Source organism: Polypterus senegalus, chromosome 12 (assembly GCF_016835505.1).
Source record: "Polypterus senegalus isolate Bchr_013 chromosome 12, ASM1683550v1, whole genome shotgun sequence".
In the NCBI taxonomy this organism is placed as follows: domain Eukaryota; kingdom Metazoa; phylum Chordata; class Cladistia; order Polypteriformes; family Polypteridae; genus Polypterus; species Polypterus senegalus.
In genome coordinates, this window is record NC_053165.1 from 90,994,085 (window position 1) to 91,015,784 (window position 21,700).

The 21,700-nt window shown below is 43.4% G+C and overlaps 1 protein-coding gene across 5 annotated transcripts in view; it reads left to right on the forward strand.

The window, feature by feature from the left end:
- The window catches only part of col5a3a (collagen, type V, alpha 3a), a 292,461-nt gene that overhangs the window by 168,646 nt on the left and 102,115 nt on the right, over positions 1-21,700 (forward strand). For all 5 annotated transcript variants that reach the window (XM_039772887.1, XM_039772888.1, XM_039772889.1 and 2 more), the window contains 2 exons: positions 557-601; positions 9,281-9,334. In XM_039772887.1, coding sequence (XP_039628821.1) covers positions 557-601; positions 9,281-9,334 — 99 coding nt within the window. The remainder of the gene's footprint in view (positions 1-556; positions 602-9,280; positions 9,335-21,700) is intronic.

Below are 21,700 nucleotides of genomic sequence, written 5' to 3' on the forward strand. Positions count from 1 at the left end.
TATAAACCTTCCTGGACTTGACTTTTTTACCGCACTCGCTCCCTGCGTAGATGTTTCCCTTCCCAGCTCGGAGTGAGCGATTTACAGTTCATTTTCAATTTTCCTAATAAGACCGTCATCGGATCTCCCCCTCGACTTATTTTAATCACCGTCGAGACCTCCTGGGATTGAAGCGTTTTATCCTTCTCCTCCCGGCTGTAGGTGCCGTTACGAGATCGCTGTTAATTTGCTCTAACTGGCTGCTCTTCGACTTTAATGATGTCACGGCACATTAACTGAGGGTGACCTGCTAGTCACCAGCGGCACTTTCCACTTGTCCAGAATGGCAATTCAGGTTCCATTTTTGTTGAAGCAGACGATTTAGTGGTCATTTATAGGGAGGGTTTTATTAGTAGTAATTGAGATTAAAATAGTACTTCTTGACCTGCGTAAATCCTGCTAATTAAGAGCACTGCGGGAGGGTGGTATAGTGATGGCATCTGAGCAGACAGGTCAGGGAATGGCCTTTCCACTCCAGATGAACGTGCAGATTTAAAACTTCTTCTCTTCTCTTTAGGGCACAGCCGGCAACGACGGGCCTCCCGGACCCCCCGGTGAACAGGTAACCATCGCTCCTTATCTGTAATTTGTCATCACTTATTGGAAAATGTCATTTAGGAGAAATGAAGGTTTAAAAATCACTTGGAATGTAATGAGTGTGTGGATAGCAGCAGTCAGACATGAGCCTTAATTATGGATCAGGAGATGGGGGGTGAGAAGAGCAAGCTGAAGTCGAAATCGGTAAGTGAGAATTAAACAAGGCCCTAAAATGTAAGACGTAGTGAAGGGTCGAGAGCTGGAAAGGAGTTTAATTTGTTAAGCCAAAATGAGAGATGAGAATCGAAGTTAGGTAATAAAAGCCAGAAGATCAAACTATGGTAGACCTTCGGTTGAGCGGACTGATAGGGGAAGGGGCATCTGTTATTGACCAATGTCCTTTAAATCGAATGTGTTTTATCAATATATTGAAAATGAAATTACAATGTACAGAATATATTAAAAGGTTATTATAATGTGTAAGTATGAATAATATAATGTACAATACTTACAGTATACCCGTCATTGGACACCCACATCTTTCCAGAAGGCGAAACACAAGTAAAATGCTTAGCTCCTTACGATAGGCTTCTTTCCATTAAAATTTTTTATCAGGCATGTCATTTTTTTTTTTTCTTCAAATATATTTTTACAATCATTAGAAAGAGCTGGGATGTTGAATAATGCAAATATTTTTGTCTGTTAAGCCGAGGGTCTGCTGTTAATATAATAAGTTGGAAAACGAGACAGCAACCTTCATCCCGTCAGGGGGAAATCGCCGCACAACACACACACTTCCGTTTGTTCAGAACTAGAAACAACTTCGCAACCGTACAAAAAAATCTGGTAGGTGTTCGTACAAAAGCGATATGGCGTAACAGGAGAGAGAAGACAGGCCGTAAACTGGATGACGGCTCCCATGAAAGTCTACCACAAAATGGCAGTATGCTTGTTGTGATTTTCGGTAAGTTTTTGTGCCATCCATGTGGAGTTTTCGGGACTTCAATATGGAGAGTTTGTTTTTTTGTTTTGGATTCAAGGAATTTCATTATAATAATAATAAAAATTAGAACCATTGGAGAGCAAACCATTGCATGAACAATTCTTTCGAGACTTGCAAAGACCATTTGTCAATAAGCAGGTTGTGATGTGTGAGTCACTGCCTTGCACTCCAAAGATGAGGCTGAGTCTCTGTGCTTTAGCAAAATCAGCTTTATTCAACTTGGAACAGGAACAGCACGGTTATTTATTGTTACAGTATCTACCATTCTACAAAACACAGACACAGCAAACAGGCCAGTTATGTTCCCTACATCATCCATCGGGCGACTGGCACGTTGCGCGTGGCAGCGGTCAGCTTGTAGTTTCTGTGGCGCTGCAAATCTGAGGTTGCCTCAGCAATGGACAAGTAACCCTCAACAGGTACGGCAGTCACGTTTCTGCATGTGTTGTCCCGTTAGGGAGGGTCTCAAAGAGTTCAGAAGTCTCACAAGATGTCTTTGAAATTGTTTCCCAGTTCTGGTATTAAGGGAGAGAAAGATAGCTTAATCTTAGCAGCTCAGGAGCAAGCACTCAATGCTGGATATCACCTGAAGAACATCTTAAAACATCCAGTAGACAGTAAATGTAGACAATGCAGCAAGGCAGAAGAGCCTAGAGGTCTTCTGGTTGCAGGCCACACTACACTTTGCACCATCTGAGTTCACTTACAGACTCTGTCAAGTAGCCAGTTATACTCAATGGACTATGTGCAAGCATCTGAGGATACAAGGCCCACATACATGCTATGAATATCAACCAAAAAAAGGTTGTGAACATAAACAATATCTCTTATCATGTGGGATGTGCCAATAGGTAGTGAAAGAACATTAGAACATTCTAGATGAGAACAGGCCATGCAGCCCAACAAAGCTTGCCAGTCCTATCCACTTATTTCTTCCAAAATAAACATCAAGTTCAGTTTTGAAGGCCCCTAAAGTCTTACTGTCTACCACACTACTTGGTCGCTTATTCCAAGTGTCTATCGTTCTTTGTGTAAAGAAAAACTTCCTAATGTTCGTGTGAAATTTACCCTTCACAAGTTTCCAATTGTGTCCCCGGTTTTCTTGTTGAACTCATTTTAAAATCACCGTCTCGATCCACTGGACGAATTCCCTTCATAATTTTAAACACTTCAGTCAGGTCTCCTCTTAATTTTCTTTTGGTTAAACTGTAAAGGCTCAGCTCTTTTAACTTTTCCTCATAATTCATCCTCTGTAACCCTGGAATCAGCCTAGTCGCTCTTCTCTGGACCTTTTCTTGTGCTGCTATGCCCTTTTTATAGCCTGTAGACCAAAACTGCACCCAGAACTCCAAATGAGGCCTCACCAGTGTGTTATAAAGCTTGAGCAGAACCTGGCCAGCTAGGAAGCATCCTAGCTAATCATCCTGCTAGAGTGGTGCATGGCAAGAAAGAGAAAACTTGCCTGTTGATCGATATTGCCGTTCCAGATGATTCAAACATCACGAAGGTCTGGAAAGATCAGTAAATATAAGGACTTGGAAACTGAGATCAGCAGGATGTGGAATTGTAAGACAAGAACTGTACCGATGATAGTAGGAACATTGGGTACACTTAAGAAAGGATTTGATCAAAACCTAAGGATACTCCGGGGCCCTCCATCAGATAGTGAAGTGCCAAAGGCCGCACTTATGGGCACTGCACACCTTCTCTGAAAGGTGCTCCAGTAAACTGCTTTGATCTCTTGTTGAGATCTGGATTTGCCAGTAAAACCTCCAATTACAGACAAGAGGAAGCAATTAAAAATAATAATAATAACGTTATTCCTATTATCTATACATTATATAGATTCTGATGTTTATTACTCTTTAGGATTTGTCATGAAATGTTGCGTTTATTCTGCACTACTGCCCCTTTGGTTTTGTTAAGGATGCTGCCATTTTGAAATGATCATGTCGCCCATTGCTAGGACGATCTTACCCATAATCCCCCAGGGAATGCACGATGCATAAAGTCACCACACATCCCATCAAGGCTTTTGATTTTTCGATTTGTGTTTAAAACTTTGGTAACAATCTTGGCTCATTACCTGTCCCGATCCTCTTTATTTAAGATTGATAGATAGATACTTTATTAATCCCAAGGGGAACTTCACATACTCCAGCAGCAGCATACTGATAAAGAACAATATTAAATTACAGAGTGATAACAATGCAGGTATAACTGACAATAACTTTGTATAATGTTAACGTTTACTCCCCCGGGTGGAATTGAAGAGTCGCGTAGTGTGGGGTCTCCTCAGTCTGTCAGTGGAGCAGGATTGTGACAGCAGTCTGTCTCTGAAGCTGCTCCTCTGTCTGGAGATGATCCTGTTCAGTGGATGCAGTGGATTCTCCATGATTGACAGGAGTCTGCTCAGCGCCCGTCGCTCTGCCACGGATGTCAGACTGTCCAGCTCCATGCCTACAGTAGAGCCTGCCTTCCTCACCAGTTTGTCCAGGCATGAGGCGTCCCTCTTCTTAATGCTGTGTTCCCAGCACACCACCGTGTAGAAGAGGGCGCTCGCCACAACCGTCTGGTAGAACATCGGCAGCATCTTATTGCAGATGTTGAAGGACGCCAACCTTCTAAGGAAGTATAGTCGGCTCTGTCCTCTCTTGCACAGAGCATCGGTATTGGCAGTCCAGTCCAATTTATCATCCAGCTGCACTCCCAGGATACGTCTGTACCCTCTGCACAGTCACCTCTAATGATCACGGGGTTCATGAGGGGCCTGGGTCTCCTAAAATCCACCACCAGCTCCCTGGTTTTGCTGGTGTTCAGGTGTAAGTGGCTTGAGGTGCACCATTTAACAAAGTCCTTGATTAGGTTCCTATACTCTTCCTCCTGCCCACTCCTGATGCAGCACATGATAGCAGTGTCGTCAGTGAACTTTTGCACATGGCAGGACTCTGAGTTGTATTGGAAGTCCAATGTATGTTGGCTGAACAGGACCGGAGAAAGTACAGTCCCCTGTGGCGCTCCTGTGTTGCTGACCACTGCAGTTCCCGAGACGCACATATTGAGGTCCGTCAACGTTGCCTCATTGATGAGTCCGTACACCTCTGATAAAAATAACAGACATTAAGAAAATTATTCTCTGTCTTTCCTTAAAACAATCTCTGACAGTGTGCACTAGCCGTTTTACAGCAATCGTAATAATATTACTTCACATCCTGACAACCGGTAGCTACTGGAGGTCACATGTATACCTGTTTATGCATATAATTATCTAATCAGCCAATCACATGGCAGTAGTGCAATGTAAAAAATCAGGCAGATGCAGCTCAGGAGCTCCAGGTAATGTTCACATCAAACACCAGAGCGGGCAAAAATGTGACGTCAGGAATTTCGACCGTAGCATGATTGTTGGTGTGAGGTGAACTGGTTTGAGTGTTTCTGTAAGAGCTGATCTCCTGGGATGTTCACACAAGTTTACTCAGAATGGCGTGAAAAACAAAAAACAAGCAGTGAGCGGCAGTTCTTTGGATGTGAAACATCTTGGTGCACTAGACTAGCCTGAAAGCATCAGCCTTTACTAAACTCTGTGTGTTTGTGTGCAGCCAGTTCAGGCGCAGATTACTGAATGTCATCAATGGCGTCAGTTGCACCCTGTACATATATATAATAATAGATTGTTGCAGTAGTTTTTTTTTATAGTTTTTACAGTTCATTGGCAGTGTGTAAAATGATCAGCGTTGCAGTAATTGTGATGCTCCTTGCATGTTCCATTAAAATTTTACTTTTTCTTGGTGAATTGTGATGTTTCCTTAAAAAGTGCAGCAAAAAAGTGTTTGGCATCCAGGGGTGCATTTATCACCCAAGTATGTGGCAGTTTAAGGGTTAAAGAACAATAATAAGTAATAGAAAATAAAGTCGATAGTAAAGTCTGGATATATAGTCTTAAAACACTTACTGAAAGGAATTAGAGATGACAAAGATAAAAGCCCCAGAGCGGCGCTGATTTATCAATCGATGTTCACGAAATGTGTGGTGGGCTGCCACCCTGCACGGGATTTGTTCCTGCCTTGCACCCTGTGTTGGCTGGGATTGGTTCCAGCAGACCCCTGTGACCCTGTAGTTAGGAAATAGCGGGTTGACTAATGACTGACTGCTCACGAAATGCCGTTAACTGACGATCGGATTGAAAACTGGTCACACGTGTCTTTGTTTTCTCTTCTGACGTCGCTCTTCCGTCGTCGTTGTTCCTCTTCTGACGTCGCTTTCAGATTCACATCATGTGATCGTTAGATATTCCGACTGGCTGGCTGTCAATATGGTGGATGAATTCGCTCAGATTCTTTAATCTTGTCTTAGGCAATCAAGTTTCTATTGCAGTCTGAAGCTGTAATTTCCAGTCCCATAGCATCTGCTTCTGTTCACAGGTTGTAACGTAATCGCTTACAGCCTGAACTGTAGCATGGCTTCCTTTCCCAAGCTGTAAACCAATTTAGTCCTGGTGCCTTTTCCTTCACAGGTGATAAAATCATCAATACAGCTTGAGACGTCTTCTGAATTCCTGCTCAGTTCGAACAGACGGTACTGATGTTGGTACAATTCAGAAGAAAACATGTTGCCTTTGACGTCCATGCACGTGACCTGTATTTAAGTCCATCTGTTGTTTTTGTATTGAACAAAATGTGATGAAAATATAGACCAAAATTTACAGATTTTGTACTCCGACAACACATACCAAGAACGAAGGTCCGTGGAGCACAAAAGGCAAAATGGAGTTGCCTAAAACAAAAAGGCAATCCAAGGCGAACGATACAGAAATCCAGAACGAAGTCATAAAACTGAGCAGAAATCCAATCAATCAGAGAAACACCAGAAAACTCATCAACTCCCTCGCTCATTCAAAATGAACCACCAGGAACTGTGGGCGAGCCTTCAGATTTATAGGAAGGGAGGGAAGTTGCTTGATTGGCAGGTGGCCCCGCCTCTTGGAGCGTAACACAGGCATCTTGTACACATTGACGAAACCCAAAATTAAAAGATCAAAAATGAACAAAAGAGACATCCAATTTGAATCTGAACCCCAGCCATGCGAGGGACCCAGGCTGCAACATGACAGCTGTAACAATTTATCCACATGGGACAATTTAAATGATACCCCCCATTTTTTTTTTTCTAGAATAACCTCCAATAGAAGATAGGTAAACATATAAAAGTGATTGAGCACCATCTGTGAAAATCATACATGATAAAGGATGGCAGTTCGGACAAATCTGTGAAACAGATCGAGGGAGTAAGAAAACTAGTCAAACTGGTGAACATGATGCATCTTATAAGACATGAGACGAGGTGACAGAGCAGGTGAAATATGGGAAAATGTACAGAACACGGAGAAACAAACAGCTTCCGTCTCTGAAGCGGAAAGTGATATGTGCTATAAAACCGTAAAAATGTGAGAGATGCCGTATGTCTTATAACAGTGCAGCTGAGAGACGCTCTCTAATTTGTCAAATCGATACGTATCCTAAGGCACACCAAAACAAATGAAAGTGTCTTGTGTAATCTGAAAAGAAGAGAAGCTTCCTAAGGCACACACACAGTTAATGTGAGACCTGCTATAATCTATTCAAATAATATCCCCTAACAGACAGACCCTCCTGAACCTGTGAAGCTAATAAATCCTCTGGTCTACAGGAAATGAAAGAGACTGCGTCTGATCTGTAAGGAATAGTTTATGCAGTCAGACGAGGTACAAGTGAATGTACACTTGGACAAGTACACATAATATCGGGTGACGGCACTCAGAACTTGAGCGTCAAACTGTGCTTTACACTCTTGCAGCCTTTGTTTTTGCTGAGGCAGCTTTTCGTGTGCAAAAATAAAGGTAAAGAAACAACAACTAAAAAATAGAAATGACAAATGGAGACATGAGAGGTATGACAGGGACAAACTGAACACGTCGTATGTGGTCTAGTAAAAAATCTAAAAATTAAATGTACAGTGTATATACAGGATTGGTGTGAACTGGCGACACAGGCATGGCAAAAAAGGGTCCAAGAACTCCATAACAACCCACAAACCAGGCCAGGACCTTTACTGGGCCTCACCCCAGGCAGTCTGACCCCAAACACAACAGGCAGACTTTGGTCTAGACAAGTCCATAAAAAGGTGGAGGTTTCTAAAGTTTAAAAATTACTGTAAAAGTTGCAGGAAAAGGCCCTTCAAGGGAGAAGATAAACCATAAAACATATAGGTTGTAAGGCAAAGCAATTAATTAAAATTAATAAATAATGTATTTGCCTAATTTTTGTACTTCATTTTTTTTTTTTTTTGGTTATGCAGTTTATCTAAGAAGGCAACCTAAGGCTAACATTTCCCAATATGTACAATGCAAAGACAAAGCAACAAAATCTACTATAATCAGAAAAATCTTGGAGAAAAACTACACCCTGTATTACTAATAAACATCTGCTGAGAGCATCACTTCACTTCCACCTGAAATTTAAAGGTGGAGGCGGTCCCAGCAACAGTGATGTCAGAGTGGCCACACCTCTTGTGGTACCGCCTACAAAACACAAGGAACATAAGACAATGCACAATACAGAAATGCTGATAGATAGATAAATAGATACTTTATTCATCCCCTCAGGGAAATTCAGGTATCTGGTAGCTCAAACACATCAATACAATTTGTTAAAAAATATTATAAAAGCAAAGATAGCATAAATAAATAAATAGCAGAAAATAACAAATGAGTCAATTGTTACAGTGTTGGAAGGCAGAGTGATAACCATTTTCATAGTAATAAATAAGCACATTGTGGCCTGTAGGGGGCGTCTCAGATCTCCAAATGCCACAGTAAGCCACACTAATGCCAGTCTCATTCATGCTTGCACACCGTCAAGGCCATTCTTTACAGTTTGCCTCCGGACATTTGAGCAGCAGGTGTGTGATTCCAAATGTTCTGTGTGCTGATCATGCGTTTTCTACTCTTTTTTTCGTTTTTTTATTTCCCATTTTTCAGCCATGTTTTCCTGTCATGCATGTTGTTGTGTCTTTAAGGGCTTTTGCCAGAACAGTTTTAAACTGCAGGTCCCTGCCAACAAGATGTTCAGGAGATCCTTCCAGCTATGCCAGTTGTGATAATTAGGGGACACTTCAGGATTCCCAGCTCTCAACACAACTATGCAAACACAAGTCTGGGGTTCAAATAACCTTTTTATTTTGAAGGTTTCTTTAAGGATCACACCTAATGAATTCAATGTTTTCCTTCCTGCCTCCAAACCTTCTCAGACAAGCTTTGCCCTCCTCCTTTCTCCAGAATGAGGTCAGGCAGTGCGTCTTATGTTGGTGCCTCCTGTGTAACATCAGTACACTGTGGGGGCTCTTTGGAATTGGGAAACCCATGTTCCTATGTACCCCTGTGGGTGTGCCATAAGTGATAGAGCCAAGAGATGCTGCCACCTAGTGCATTGGGGGAATATAGAATTATGATGGGTGGTCTCCCCCTGTCTTTCCATTACATAGTCCCATACAGAAAAGAGGACATCATCAGTCATGGGTGGGTCACCAGCATGTCACTTTTACAATATGAAAAATAATTTTGTAAAAATTACAAAATTAACCATCAATTACCATCACTCTTTCTGTCCTTAGGAACATTTTAAAATGTGAACTGTAATTATTAATCAGAATGGTTTCATTTTGCAGGGACCACAAGGCCCACAGGGACCAAACGGATCTCCAGGACCTAAAGGACCCAACGTAAGTGGCTTATTCGCATGATTTCATTTCTCACAAATTTATCTGAAGCTCTGAGCATGCATTTTTAAGATGGACATCCAACAATGTCAGTCCAAGTCAGGTATGAATCTTGTAAAATGGACTTTTTCTGGTCTTAATTGCCAATGTGATCCATGTGAGAGCTTTGGGGTGGGGACTCATAAAAACGTAAGAACCTCCATTCTGATGAATGTGTTGGTCCAATTGACCAAAAGTTTGTTGCCTAAGGTATTGAATGCATTACTGTGCAATATATATGAAGGTTTATACAGAAGAGGGCACCAGGAGTGAAATCATCTATTTGAAAGACTAATGGGGGCAACGGTATGTGTCCTGTGATGATAACTGTCCATTAAACGCGTTTTAATAATCAAAGCAATGCGTCCTTGCACTATAATTGCCATTAAGGACACCATTAAAGAGATTAATAAAAATGAACTTGACATGCACAATGACACAAGGTTTATTGGAACTCCACTGTGTGAAGATATAATTAGCCCAAAAAAGTAATTACCTTTACAAACCTGCTATGGATGACAGAAGATATGATGTACGAAGAATCCATATGCTGGTACTCACCGCGTGGAGTGTCTTCGTAGATTTAGTGCTAAGTAGCAGGAGTGACACCTTAGAATGTTAATGTGCAGGCGTCTTGAATGCTACTGTAATATGAGTAGGTGGCTGGAGCGACAAAATGAAAGTGTTTTCTAGATTTAGTTCATGCCAAAATGATGTTAAAAGGGGTCTCAAAATCTCACACTTCAGGTCTGGAACTCCAAAGCAGGCTTTACCCCAGGCAGCCTGACCCCAAACTCAACAATCAGACTTCAAAGCTGGTACAGGCTCAAATGAAATACTTTAAATGCCCTTCAAGGGAGAGGAAACCATAAACCTCTGGCTGTACATGAAGAATCTATTCATTTAAAAAAAAAAAAAAGAGAAAACAGAAATAGAAATAGAAAAAGGCCAAACAAGGGCAATAGGATTTGTCTGGAAACCAATCCAGAGATGAATTCCAAAGATAGAAGCAGGAAAATCACAAAAAAGTCCGTCCAGACAATCCAAAGAAATATTTTCTCTAACCCCAAAGAACCTCTGAGGGAACGCTCTTCCTTCATCTAAATGTAAAGGCAGAGTGTGGTCCGTCAGTGGTGATGTCATGGTGGCACCTCCACCTGAAATTATAATGTAAGGGAACAGGACACAAAACTAAACATCTTAAATTTTTAATCTTGCCTACTACACTATTTATCTATTGTGATAAAGGCGCTATATACCACCCGACCCAGCACAGACTGACGCAGAGGCATGTGTAATATCAACAGGCTTTTATTTTTCTCTTCAACCGTGGGACATGCCTTCCCGGACAGGCCCAGTTCCAAAAGCACTTAGCCAACTCACAAACACTTTTTTCCTCTTCATCTTGGCACCACCACTCCTCCCAGGTAACCTCTTCCTCCCGATTCTGGCTAATTAGTGGTGGATGCCGGCCCTTCTTATAGCCCACCCGGAAGTGTTCCAGGTGCTTGATCACCTGTGGCTAATTGCACTTCCGGGCGGGGCTGTAGAGGTGTCCAAACAGCCTCCAGGATCCATGCAGCACCCCCTGGCGGCCACCCCAGATCCCCACAGGGTTGTGGAGAACTCCATCTCCCATGGAGCCCTGCGGGAAACTGAGGCGCCAACGTCACCCAGGGAGGCTATCACCAAGCGTCCCGGTGGAGGTACTGAAGGGCCCATGGGTGCTCCCCCGGAACATATACAGAAGGGGTGTCCTGGCCGGGCATGGGACCCGGTCGCCTGCCACTCTATCTATCTATCTATCTATCTATCTATCTATCTATCTATCTATCTATCTATCTGTCTGTCTGTCTGTCTGTCTATCTGTCTGTCTGTCTGTCTGTCTGTCTGTCATAAAGTCCTATCTGTCCCCAGCAAAAACAATTTATTGTTCTTATATGGTGCCTTTCATCCAACTATCCGCTAAATTATGAAATGCACAGTGAAAAAGCAACATGCCTTATGTACAGTGTATGTTCACCTGGAGTGAGGGTCTTGTCACTCTTGTAACACTTGTTTCAAAACAGACTGCTAGCTCTTGTTGACTCGTTTCTGTTGTCCTCATCTGTAAGTCACTTTGGAAACAAGTTTCTGCTAAATGAACAAATGTGAAATGTAAATATAACTGCCAAGAGGGATTCCAAACACAGTTTGCTCCTTCTTGTCCTCATTTTCGGTTTCACTAGTGCCAGGCATGCTGTCACGCAGACTCGTATTCTCCCTGGTGTCCATGCCTGGTGTTATTTTAGGACAGTCAATACACATACAGGCCCGAGTGCTCTCTAGTGGTGCCTGTGGGATGTTTTCATTTTTTCGGACCTACGGGTCCCAGCCTAATGCAGCATCACCCTAGTGGTGTCTTGGCCCCTGGGAGCCAGTTGTCACTTGGGCACCACCTCACAGTAAAGAGAGAGCGAGAGGGGTTAGGAGCACACACTGATACAGCACATTGGCGCACACCCACCACATGACAAACCACCTCAGGATGCCAGATTAGGACCTGAGTGCCGCCATGCAACGGGTGACACCTCAGCACCACACTAGTTCAGATGGAATAGAACAGCATGAGGTTTTTTAAGGTGGCTGGAGTGCCAATCCTGCCATCAACCCCTAAGATTTTCCCTGCAGGTTGGAGGGTCTACATGCAGGGCTGGATGCAGATTAACGTCCCACCCAGGATGGAGCAATTGAAGGTTTAGGGCATTTGCTCAAGGGCCCAACAGAATAGAGTAAAATGAAAGTATAAATGCATCTCGGGCCAAGCCCCCTCCAAACCAACGTTACTTTAAGTTTCTGTCATTATGAATCTTCATCAAAAATAAATTGGTGCCTTTTAAATTAAACTTGTTCAATAAGCACATGAGCTGCAAGGACTGAACTGAACCGGCAGCTTTATAGGTGGAGAACCAGATGGGGCGGAGTCAGTTACCCACAGTGGGCATTCTCTACTGCTGAGAGTACAAAAGTGGAGAAGAATAGCGTGAGCGCCCCCTCTCGACCCGGGGTGGTAGTACCCACCTCAGATGAGCCCGGCGAGTGTTCCTCAGACAATCACCCGTGACACCTGACTTCTATTAGCACTGGGACTTAAGGAGCAGTGAGACCAGTAGGGGCACGGCATGGAACGTCAATGCGGAACGGCCGGAAATGAAACATGCTTTAGCAATTGTGTCGGACCCTCAGTCTTTTTTCCGTTTCATCAAAAATGAATTGTTAAAATTTAAATTAATGAGCACATGAGCTGCAAGACCTGAACTGAACCGAGTCCTGGATGATGTTTTTAAGGCTTGATGTCTGGTCGTCCCTTCTTTCTCTTTTTTATTCAACTTTAGTTTTTTGAGTTCTTTCTATAATAACGATAATTAGACCATTCTGTTGCTTAGCAGCCTAAAACTTCATTATTGTGAGAGTTTCAAACACGACTGCTCTCCACATGTAATGGCCGGCTTTCTGGTGGTGGGGCTCCGTCCTGCACTGAAGCTGATCTGATAGCGAATGCTGAGTGGTCTAGGAAGGCACTGCAAGCTCCATGGATAAATGTTGGGGAATCAACCCAGCTGCCCCCATTTAATTACGTCCAACAAAAGTAACAAAAAAGAGCCGCTGGGCACACCGATACAAGGATTCAAAATAAACAAAATAAGCGATCGTTAGGGTTCTGGTCAGGGTGGAAGGAGTGCCAGCCTGTGGTGCGCTTTTGAACGCCTCCTTCCGACAGCTTTATAGGTGGAGAGCCAGAAGGGGCGGAGTCAGTTGCCTGCAGTGGGCGTTCTCTACTGCGGAGAGTAGAAAAGTGGATAAGGATAACGTGAGCGCCCCCTCTCGACCCGGGGTGGTAGTACCCACCTCCGATGAGCCCGGCGAGTGTTCCTCAGACAGAGTTCTATTAGCACTGGGACTTAAGGAGCAGTGAGACCAGTAGGGGCACGGCATGGAACGTCGATGTGGAACGGATGGAAATGAAACATGCTTTAGCAATTGTGTCGGACCCTCAGTCTTTTCCGTTTCATCAAAAATAAATTGTTGAAATTTAAATTAATGAGCACATGAGCTGCAAGACCTGAACTGAACCGAGTCCTGGACGATGTGTTGAGGCTTGATGTCTGGTCGTCCCTTCTTTCTTTTTTTTATTCGACCTTAGTTTTTTTTTTTTGAGTTCTTTCTATAATAATGATAATTAGACCTTCCTGTTGCTTGGCAGCCTAAAACTTCATTATTGTGAGAGTTTCAAACACGGCTGCTCTCCCAAATACTACCTCCTGAAAGTAGGACAGCACAAGGACAGTGACAGTGCCGGTGACACAAGCGAACGAGCGACTCCTTTTGTGTGTGTGTGTGTGTGTCCGCGTGGCATCTCCATGGCAACAGGCAGCTGTGCTGAGCACATGCGGAGGTCTCGCCATAAAGGCTCTTTGTAGCGGCTTCGCTAGATGTATCTTATTAGAGAACTGGGGTCAGCCACGTTTTAAATGCGTGGTGCAGCTGCAGCTCTGCAGCCATTTATTATCAACAATCACAATTCGGCCGTTGCCCCTGCGAGGTTTTGCACTTTGTATTATGAGGTTTAAATTACATGTGGCATGCTGGGTTAATTGTGCTTGCCAGTCAAAAATGAGATCCATGTCCTAGGTGAGCTGCTCTAGTGCAGCAGGTTGCCAGCTCCAATACTGAAAAACAAAATTCTTTTGCACCAGAGCTTTGTGTTGAGGATGGAGGCATTTGGACACGTGGATCTGCTTGTATCATCATAACTGTCGAAGACAAAACAGAAAAGGCTCAGTAATTTAGCCCACAGAAATTAGGATTTATTTCTAACTAGCAAAATACCTGCGCTTCGCAGTGGCGAAGCACTACCTTAAAATTTTTATTAAGAAGAAAAGTAAACCTTTTTAAACTGAGTGAAAATATCCCAATAATTATTTGTTAAGGATCTCTTTGTATACCACATTTTGAGTTCGGCCCTCCGGTTGTAATCTGACCAAGCTGTGCGCTGAGCTTACTCTTGAGCATGCAACGTACAGTCGGCCATGTGAACAGTAATCTTGTCTCAAATCTCACAGCTTGGATTGCTGCTATCAGAATCGGTTTGAGTTTCATGGTTTGTTTCAATTACGTTAGTATTTGTAGGACTTGTGTTGAAGTGACATTCAGCATCTGTCAAGCGTTGTAAGCATATAACCGGTTTCATCGATAACTTCGCATCCAGCTTTTGAGAGTTTAAACATTCATAAACATCAAAGTGTCTACTACTGAAATCGTCACCTGTGGATCTAAGATGTTTAAGAGGCATTGGCGGTTCTCCAAAGGTGTGAAATATTTGGCCATTTCGTACACTTGAAAGTGACAACCGAACAATTCACTGGCAGCCATCAACTCACATGCAGATCCATAGGTGAAGGACTTAAGCATTTCACTCTTCTAGTGCTCCTGTGTAGTATAATTATCTCCTGTACCGTCATCAGTCCACACCTTGAACCTGTCCCAGTCATTCAATCCATAAGACACAATGGATATCAAGAGTGAGCCTGATATGGCCGTGCAATATGTAACACAGAGAATGGAAAAGGTAGGCAGCATCTCCGGGCATGGAAACCACTCGGTAAGTGACAGTTCTTTGATCGATGGTGATCACCTCGATAGACATGTTAATGGGGGTACAGTTGGAACAGTAAAGGAAATGGGTACCTGAACAATGTAAAGTCTAAAATACCTACACAATAACTATAATCATAATAAACGAACAATAAAACAGCGGAGAAGCCGTGGATTAAATAAAAAGGCTGTAGTTATCAGCAGGGAGACGTGAATCCCGTGGCGAAGCAAGGAAGGGAATGAAGAGACCGGAGCGACGGTTGGCCTTATATGGGCAGGCAGCCAACAACGTGGGAGGTATTGGGATGGGGGACCCAACGCCGCCTCACACGGTGACCGAGCTGCAGGCTATGGACGTATATATGTACGTAAGTAGGACTCAGTTAGCGTTGGGAACCCGCGTACCAAATTTCTTGAAGATGGGACTATAAGTAACAAAGACCATTGAAAAGATCAATATGGCGGCCAACAGTAGCATCATACGACCGAAATAAGTACGTACATCGTTTTCGGTTAGCACAGGGAAGCCGCCTACCAAACTTCGTGAAGATGGGGCCATAAATAAGAAAGTACAACATGGCGGACGTTGTCAACCGTTATGACCGTTACGAGTAGAATTTTGAAATGAAACCTGCTTAACTTTTGTAAGGAAGCTGTAAGGAATGAGCCTGCCAAATTTCAGCCTTCTCCCTACACGGGAAGTTGGAGAATTAGTGAGTGAGTGAGTGAGTCAGGGCTTTGCCTTTTATTAGTATAGATCCTACATGCAGAACTGAGATCTTGAAGTTATGTCTGCGTGTCTGGATTTTAGCCCATACTGTACAGACCCACAAAATCACTAGGGGACTTCATTTATAAAGATGGCATACCCCCAAAAAATAAAGCTCAAAATGTGCCTACGCAGCTTCCCGTGCAAAACATCGGGATGGGGGGGACACGTGTAGATTTACAGCCACTCTGAGCCTTGCGTACGCAACGTTTTGGAGAAACTGGGAAATGGCGACACCCTTTGGCCAAGTAGGGAAATGCAGCCAAACCAGAAAAATAACGACTCACACCCTTTAGGCTATAATAATGGCTCGGTGATATGAATTATGATGTGTCTTATAAGAATGTGTGTTAATGTGACAAACATATGAAAGCTCAAATGCACAGGTTGTGTTTAAGTTCCCTTTTAAGAGGGTCAAGGCCACATATTTTCACTGATGAACTTTTTTGGGGTTACACATTTTAGCTTAGCCCCCACCACCTGCTGGGACCAGGCAGTACTGCAACTTTCCCAATATGGAGTTTGCCATTTTGGTGGCCTGTGTTTCATTTTAGTGTTACTGCATTTTGTTAGGACCCTCAGACAAGACTGATAGTTGTTTTCCACTTGGTGCAAAGTGCTGCCAGGATTGGTTGCACACTCCTCTACATCACCATACAGTATTCAGCAGTTTTTAGAACATATGTATAAATTTTAAAATGATAAGACATGCTCAAGATGAGGTTTGGGGTCCCGTTTAACAGCGCCAACATGCTGTGAGCATGGGGGCCTCAGTTGCCCCATATAATGGGCGGCTTTCTGGTGGTGGGGCCCCGTCCTACTCTGAAGCTGGTCTGATAGTGAATGCTGTGTGGTGTAGGAAAGCAATGTAAGCTCCATGAATAAATATTGGGGTGCCAACCCGGCTGCCCCCGTTTAATTGTATCCAACAAACATAACCAAAAAAGAGCCTTCTTGGCACACCAATACAAGGAATCAAAATTAACAAAATAAGAAAGCCATTAGGCTAAGTAATTGTTAGGGTTCTGGTCAGGGTGGAAGGAGTTCTGTCCTGTGGTGAGCTTTTGAAAGCCTCCTTTATAGGTGGGGAACCAGAAGGGGCGGAGTCAGTTGCCCGCAGTGGCTGCTCTCTACTGCAGAGAGAACGAAAGGGGAGTAGGATAGCGTGAGCGCCCCCTCTCGATCCAGGGTGGTACTACCTACCTCAGAAGAGCCAGAGACATTCATACATTGGGTGGAGTGGTGGCTCTGAGACCAGAGATCTGCACTGACGAGCAAAAGGTTGCCGATTTGAATCTCGTAAACGCCAAAAGGGACTCTGCTCTGTTGGGCCCTTGAGCAAGGCCCTTAACCTGCAATTGCTGAGCGCTTTGAGTAGTGAGAAAAGAGCTATATAAATTAAAGAATTATCATTATTATTATTATTATGCATGACACCTGACTTCCAGTCATACCAGGATTAAAGGAGCAGTGGGACCAGAAGGGGCACGGCTTGCAGAGCTGCTCATCACCGCCATGCTAAGGACAGAAATGAAACACGTTTTAGCAATTCTGTCAGACCCTCAGTCTTTTCCGTTTTTTTTTTTTTTTTTTCCCAAAACCTTGCAAAATGCTTGCATGTCAGGCAGTGTTCTGTTAACAAATGTGAACAATTTTCTGAGTATGTCCATAGTGGTAGGGTGTTGTATTGCATTAGCCATTGTGAATGCCAAGCAAGAAGTCAAGCAAAGTGACACCTTTCATTGACTAACTCAAAAGATTACAATATGCAAACATTCAAGGCAACTCGGGGGCCCCTTCTTCAGACAGTTTGTAACATGTACAGTATAGAACAGGGGTCCCCAGCTCTGGTCCTGGAGGGCCCCAGTGGCTGCAGGTTTTCATTCTCACCCTTTTCTTAATCAGTGACCTGTTTTTGCTGCTAATTAACTTCTTTTGACTTCCTTTAAATTGACTTGAAACAGAAATGAAACGTGAAGTGAGTGAGCCAACAGAAGACCAAATACGTCAGGGCCTCAAACTCCAAGCAGTTGCTTAATGAGGTGCCAAATCCTGTTGTTAATTAAACCCTTTCTTTAATTCCATGGCTTGTTGCTGCTCTCGTTGTGTAATAGCAGACATTTCCAACATTGTTGATTTTCTCTTTTCTAAGAGCAACTGTTAAAATGACTTGAGGACTTGAGCAGATCGACATTCCTGAGACCTTCATCTTTCTTTATTTTCAGATAATGTATGATGGACACCAGATGTTTTGGCTCATTTTGTATCTCATTATTGTTTGGCTGCTAATTAAGGAAAAACAAACAAGTAAGGGGTCTGAGTCTTCATGAGCAAGTCAATTAAAATGAATTGAAAAGAAGTTAATTAGCAGCAAAATCAGGTCACTCATTAAGAAAAGGGTGAGAATGAAAACTGCACCCACGGTGGTCCTCCATGATTGGAGCTGGGGACCCCTGCTCTAGAAGAACACATTAAATGGACACGAAGGCAGCTTAGTCCTCACATTTGGATAAAGAAGGTGCCATTTGTTGGTTGATGATCATACTGGAGTCTGGAGATTCTCTTTTTGATCATGAAAACCATTATTCCTCTTCCACCTTGTTTTGTATTGGTGTTCCTTTTATTGAGATGAAGGTGTGGCAGCCACAGATTCATTCATCCATGTCTGGTAAATAAATAACGGGCACCCTTGGACAAAGAAGTTGTTACCACACAGTAGCTAAAGGCCACCGGAGATGCACTGACACCCACAAGTAGCTAAAGGCCACCTGAGATGCATTGGTGCCCACAGTAGCTAAAGGCCACCTGAGATGCATTGGTGCCCATAGTAGCTAAAGGCCACTGGAGATGCACTGGCGTCCACAAGTAGCTAAAGGCCACCTGAGATGCATTGGTGCTCACAGTAGCTAAAGGCCACTGGAGATGCACTGACGTCCACATAGTAGCTAAAGGCCACCTGAGATGCATTGGTGCCATAGTAACTAAAGGCCACTGGAGATGCATTGGCATCCACAGTAGCTAAAGGCCACCTGAGATGCACTGACTCCCACAGTAACTAAAGGCCACTGGAGATGCATTGGCGTCCACAGTAGCTAAAGGCCACCTGAGATGCACTGACGACCACAGTAGCTAAAGGCCACCGGAGATGCATTGACGCCCAAAGTAGCTAAAGGCCACTGGAGATGCATTGGCGCCCACATGGAATCTATTTGTAAATCTATGAACCACCTGTGCTAATTTGCATATATGTAAATGAGATACAAATAATCGCCAGGGAGGCTCCGTGATATTCTGACCTCCAATCAGTTGCAGGTTGCTATTACACTTGCTGTTATGGGATGAGATGACCGCACAGACCCGAAAGTCCGTTGGCAATTCTGCGCTTCGGGCATCCATCCAACTTGGTGCCAAAACAAAAACCGCATTGGCTGATGTAGATTGTGTTAAAGGATAAGTCACGTATAAGATGGGGGATCGAGTTTGCTGTGCTCGGCATCTGCTACATTAGATATACAGTCCCCTAATGCAGTTTACGACAGGCTCTTAAAAACAAGACGTGCAATTAGCAGCTTAACAGCAGGGACAACATCTGTGTTTCCTTTCACAAGTGAATGTTCGCTTTATGGATGAGTATGCGTGATATTAATATATTCATGCTGGCTAAATTATTTACCTCCACCTGGCTGCCGTGGGCTGAATAAGAATGAGAGTGCAGCCATACTCCCATAGCGCCATTAAAGGCTGCGAGGACCAGTGGGAGACCCCTGTGAAAGACGTCAGCCGACTGAGCCCCCTGTGTGAACTCCAGATAGGCAAGTATCCTGATTCTGCTTCCTCACTCAAAGCCCTCAAATCCCGTGTTCTTATTTCTTTGCCCGTTGTTGCCCAATAGGAGACCCATTGGAAAATTTGGACTTGTTTGTAGTTAGTTTGGCCATACGTCCCAATGTCCTTTTCATCTTCAACCTTCAGTGTATGTGTTTCAAGGGACACTTACATAAGGAATGTGACAAACGAGAGGAGACCCTTCAGCCCATCAAGTCCCTTTGTTTAGCCAATACCTAAGATGTCCTGATATTTCATTTAGGTTCTTCTTAAAGGTTGTCAGGGTTTCTGCTTCAACTCCATGATTCAGTCATTTGTTCCAGAAAGTGGTCCATGCATTTAGATCTTCCCGTTTAAATTATTGTAAGTGGGTATCAGTCAGTCTTCTTTACAATTAATGTAATTGGAACAGAATGCTACAGCGAGATTACTGACTATCATTAAGAATATAAGAAATATGACAAATGAGAGGAGACCATTCAGTCCATGAAGCCCGTTTGTTTAGCTAATAGCTAAGATGTCCCGATATTTCATTGAGATTCTTCTTAAAGGTTGTCCGAGTTTCTTCTTCAACTCCATGATTCGGTCACTTGTTCCAGAAAGTGATCCATGAATTTAGATCTTCCTGTTTAGATTATTGTAGGTGGGTATCAGTCAGTCTTGTTTGCGATGCCTGTAACTGGTACAGAATGCTACAGCGAGATTTCCGACTATCACTAAGAACATAAGGAATGTGACAAATGAGAAGGAGACCATTCAGTCCATCAAGCCTGTTTGTTTAACTAATACCCAAGATGTCTCATCCAGATCTTTCTTAAAAGGTTGTCAAGGTTTTTACTTCAACTCCATGTTTCAGAGACCCTTCTGTCCATCAGGCCCCTTTGTTTAGCTAACAGCGAAGATGTCCAAGTATCTCCTTAAGGTTCTTCTTAAAGGTTGTCAAGGTTTTCTGCTTCAACTCCATGATTCAGTTGTTTGTTCCAGAAAGTGATCCATGCATTTAGAGATTCCCGTTTAATTTATTGTAGATGGGTATCAGTCAGTTGTCTTTGCCATGCCTGTAACTGGTACAGAATGCTACAGCGAGATTACCAACTATGACTAATAACATAAGGAATCTGACAAACGAGAGGAGACCATTCATTCCATCAAACTTGCTTGTTTAGTTAATAGCCCAGCTGTCCCAATACCTCATCCAGATTCTTCTTAAGCTCAAGTTCAAATCCCTGGCCAGCACTTTCTTTTGTCGTCAGATGTGTCTCAGGGGTCATGATAGTGACATGTTTGGAGTACATTCCCATTCTAGCATAACCCCCAACTCTTAGGATTCCTTAAAATGAAGTCAGCCATTGCTGTTAGAACTTCACCAATACCACTTGCCAGCCATGTTGTCCTTCAGTGCTATCTCCTAATTCACATTCAACATTAATTACCAACTTCCATGGAGTGATCCCAAAATGGAAATAACCATCACAAATCCCACTTTAGCTAGAACTCCAAGTTGGTCTGGAACTTTCTATCAGCGTGAGGCGGCAAACTGTGATCATTTTCTGACTGTTATATTTGTTGGCAATGACTCATGGAAACCAGTGTGAACTGGCATGACAGAAGAATCAAGAAATCAAGTTCTTCTTTGGAATGCCACCACATCCTTGTGTCCTTCTGATCTCCAATACCAACACACAGTATGTACCCCTTAAACACAGTGTGTGCCAGTGTGTCCATTTACTCATATTCAGTTCCCAGGGGGCACCAGAAATTCAATTCACTTCACTTTTGTATAGCCGGGCTGAGTGGTGGCTCTGAAGCTAGGGATCTATGCCAGCAATCGGAAAGTTGCCAGTTTGAATCCTGTAAATGACAGAATTGATTCCACTCTGTGGGGCCCTTGCACCCTTGATTGGTCTCTCCTGGGTATGATGTTAACCTGCGTCCAGCCCTGCAAGTAGGTCCTCTAACTTGTAGGGAAAACTTGGGGATTGGCACTTCAGCCACTGTAAAAAATAAAACCTCCCACTGTTCAGTGTGGTGCTGAGGTATCACCCATTGCGGGTCCTAAATTGGGGTCGTGTGGTGGGTGCACTAATGTACTGTATCACTGC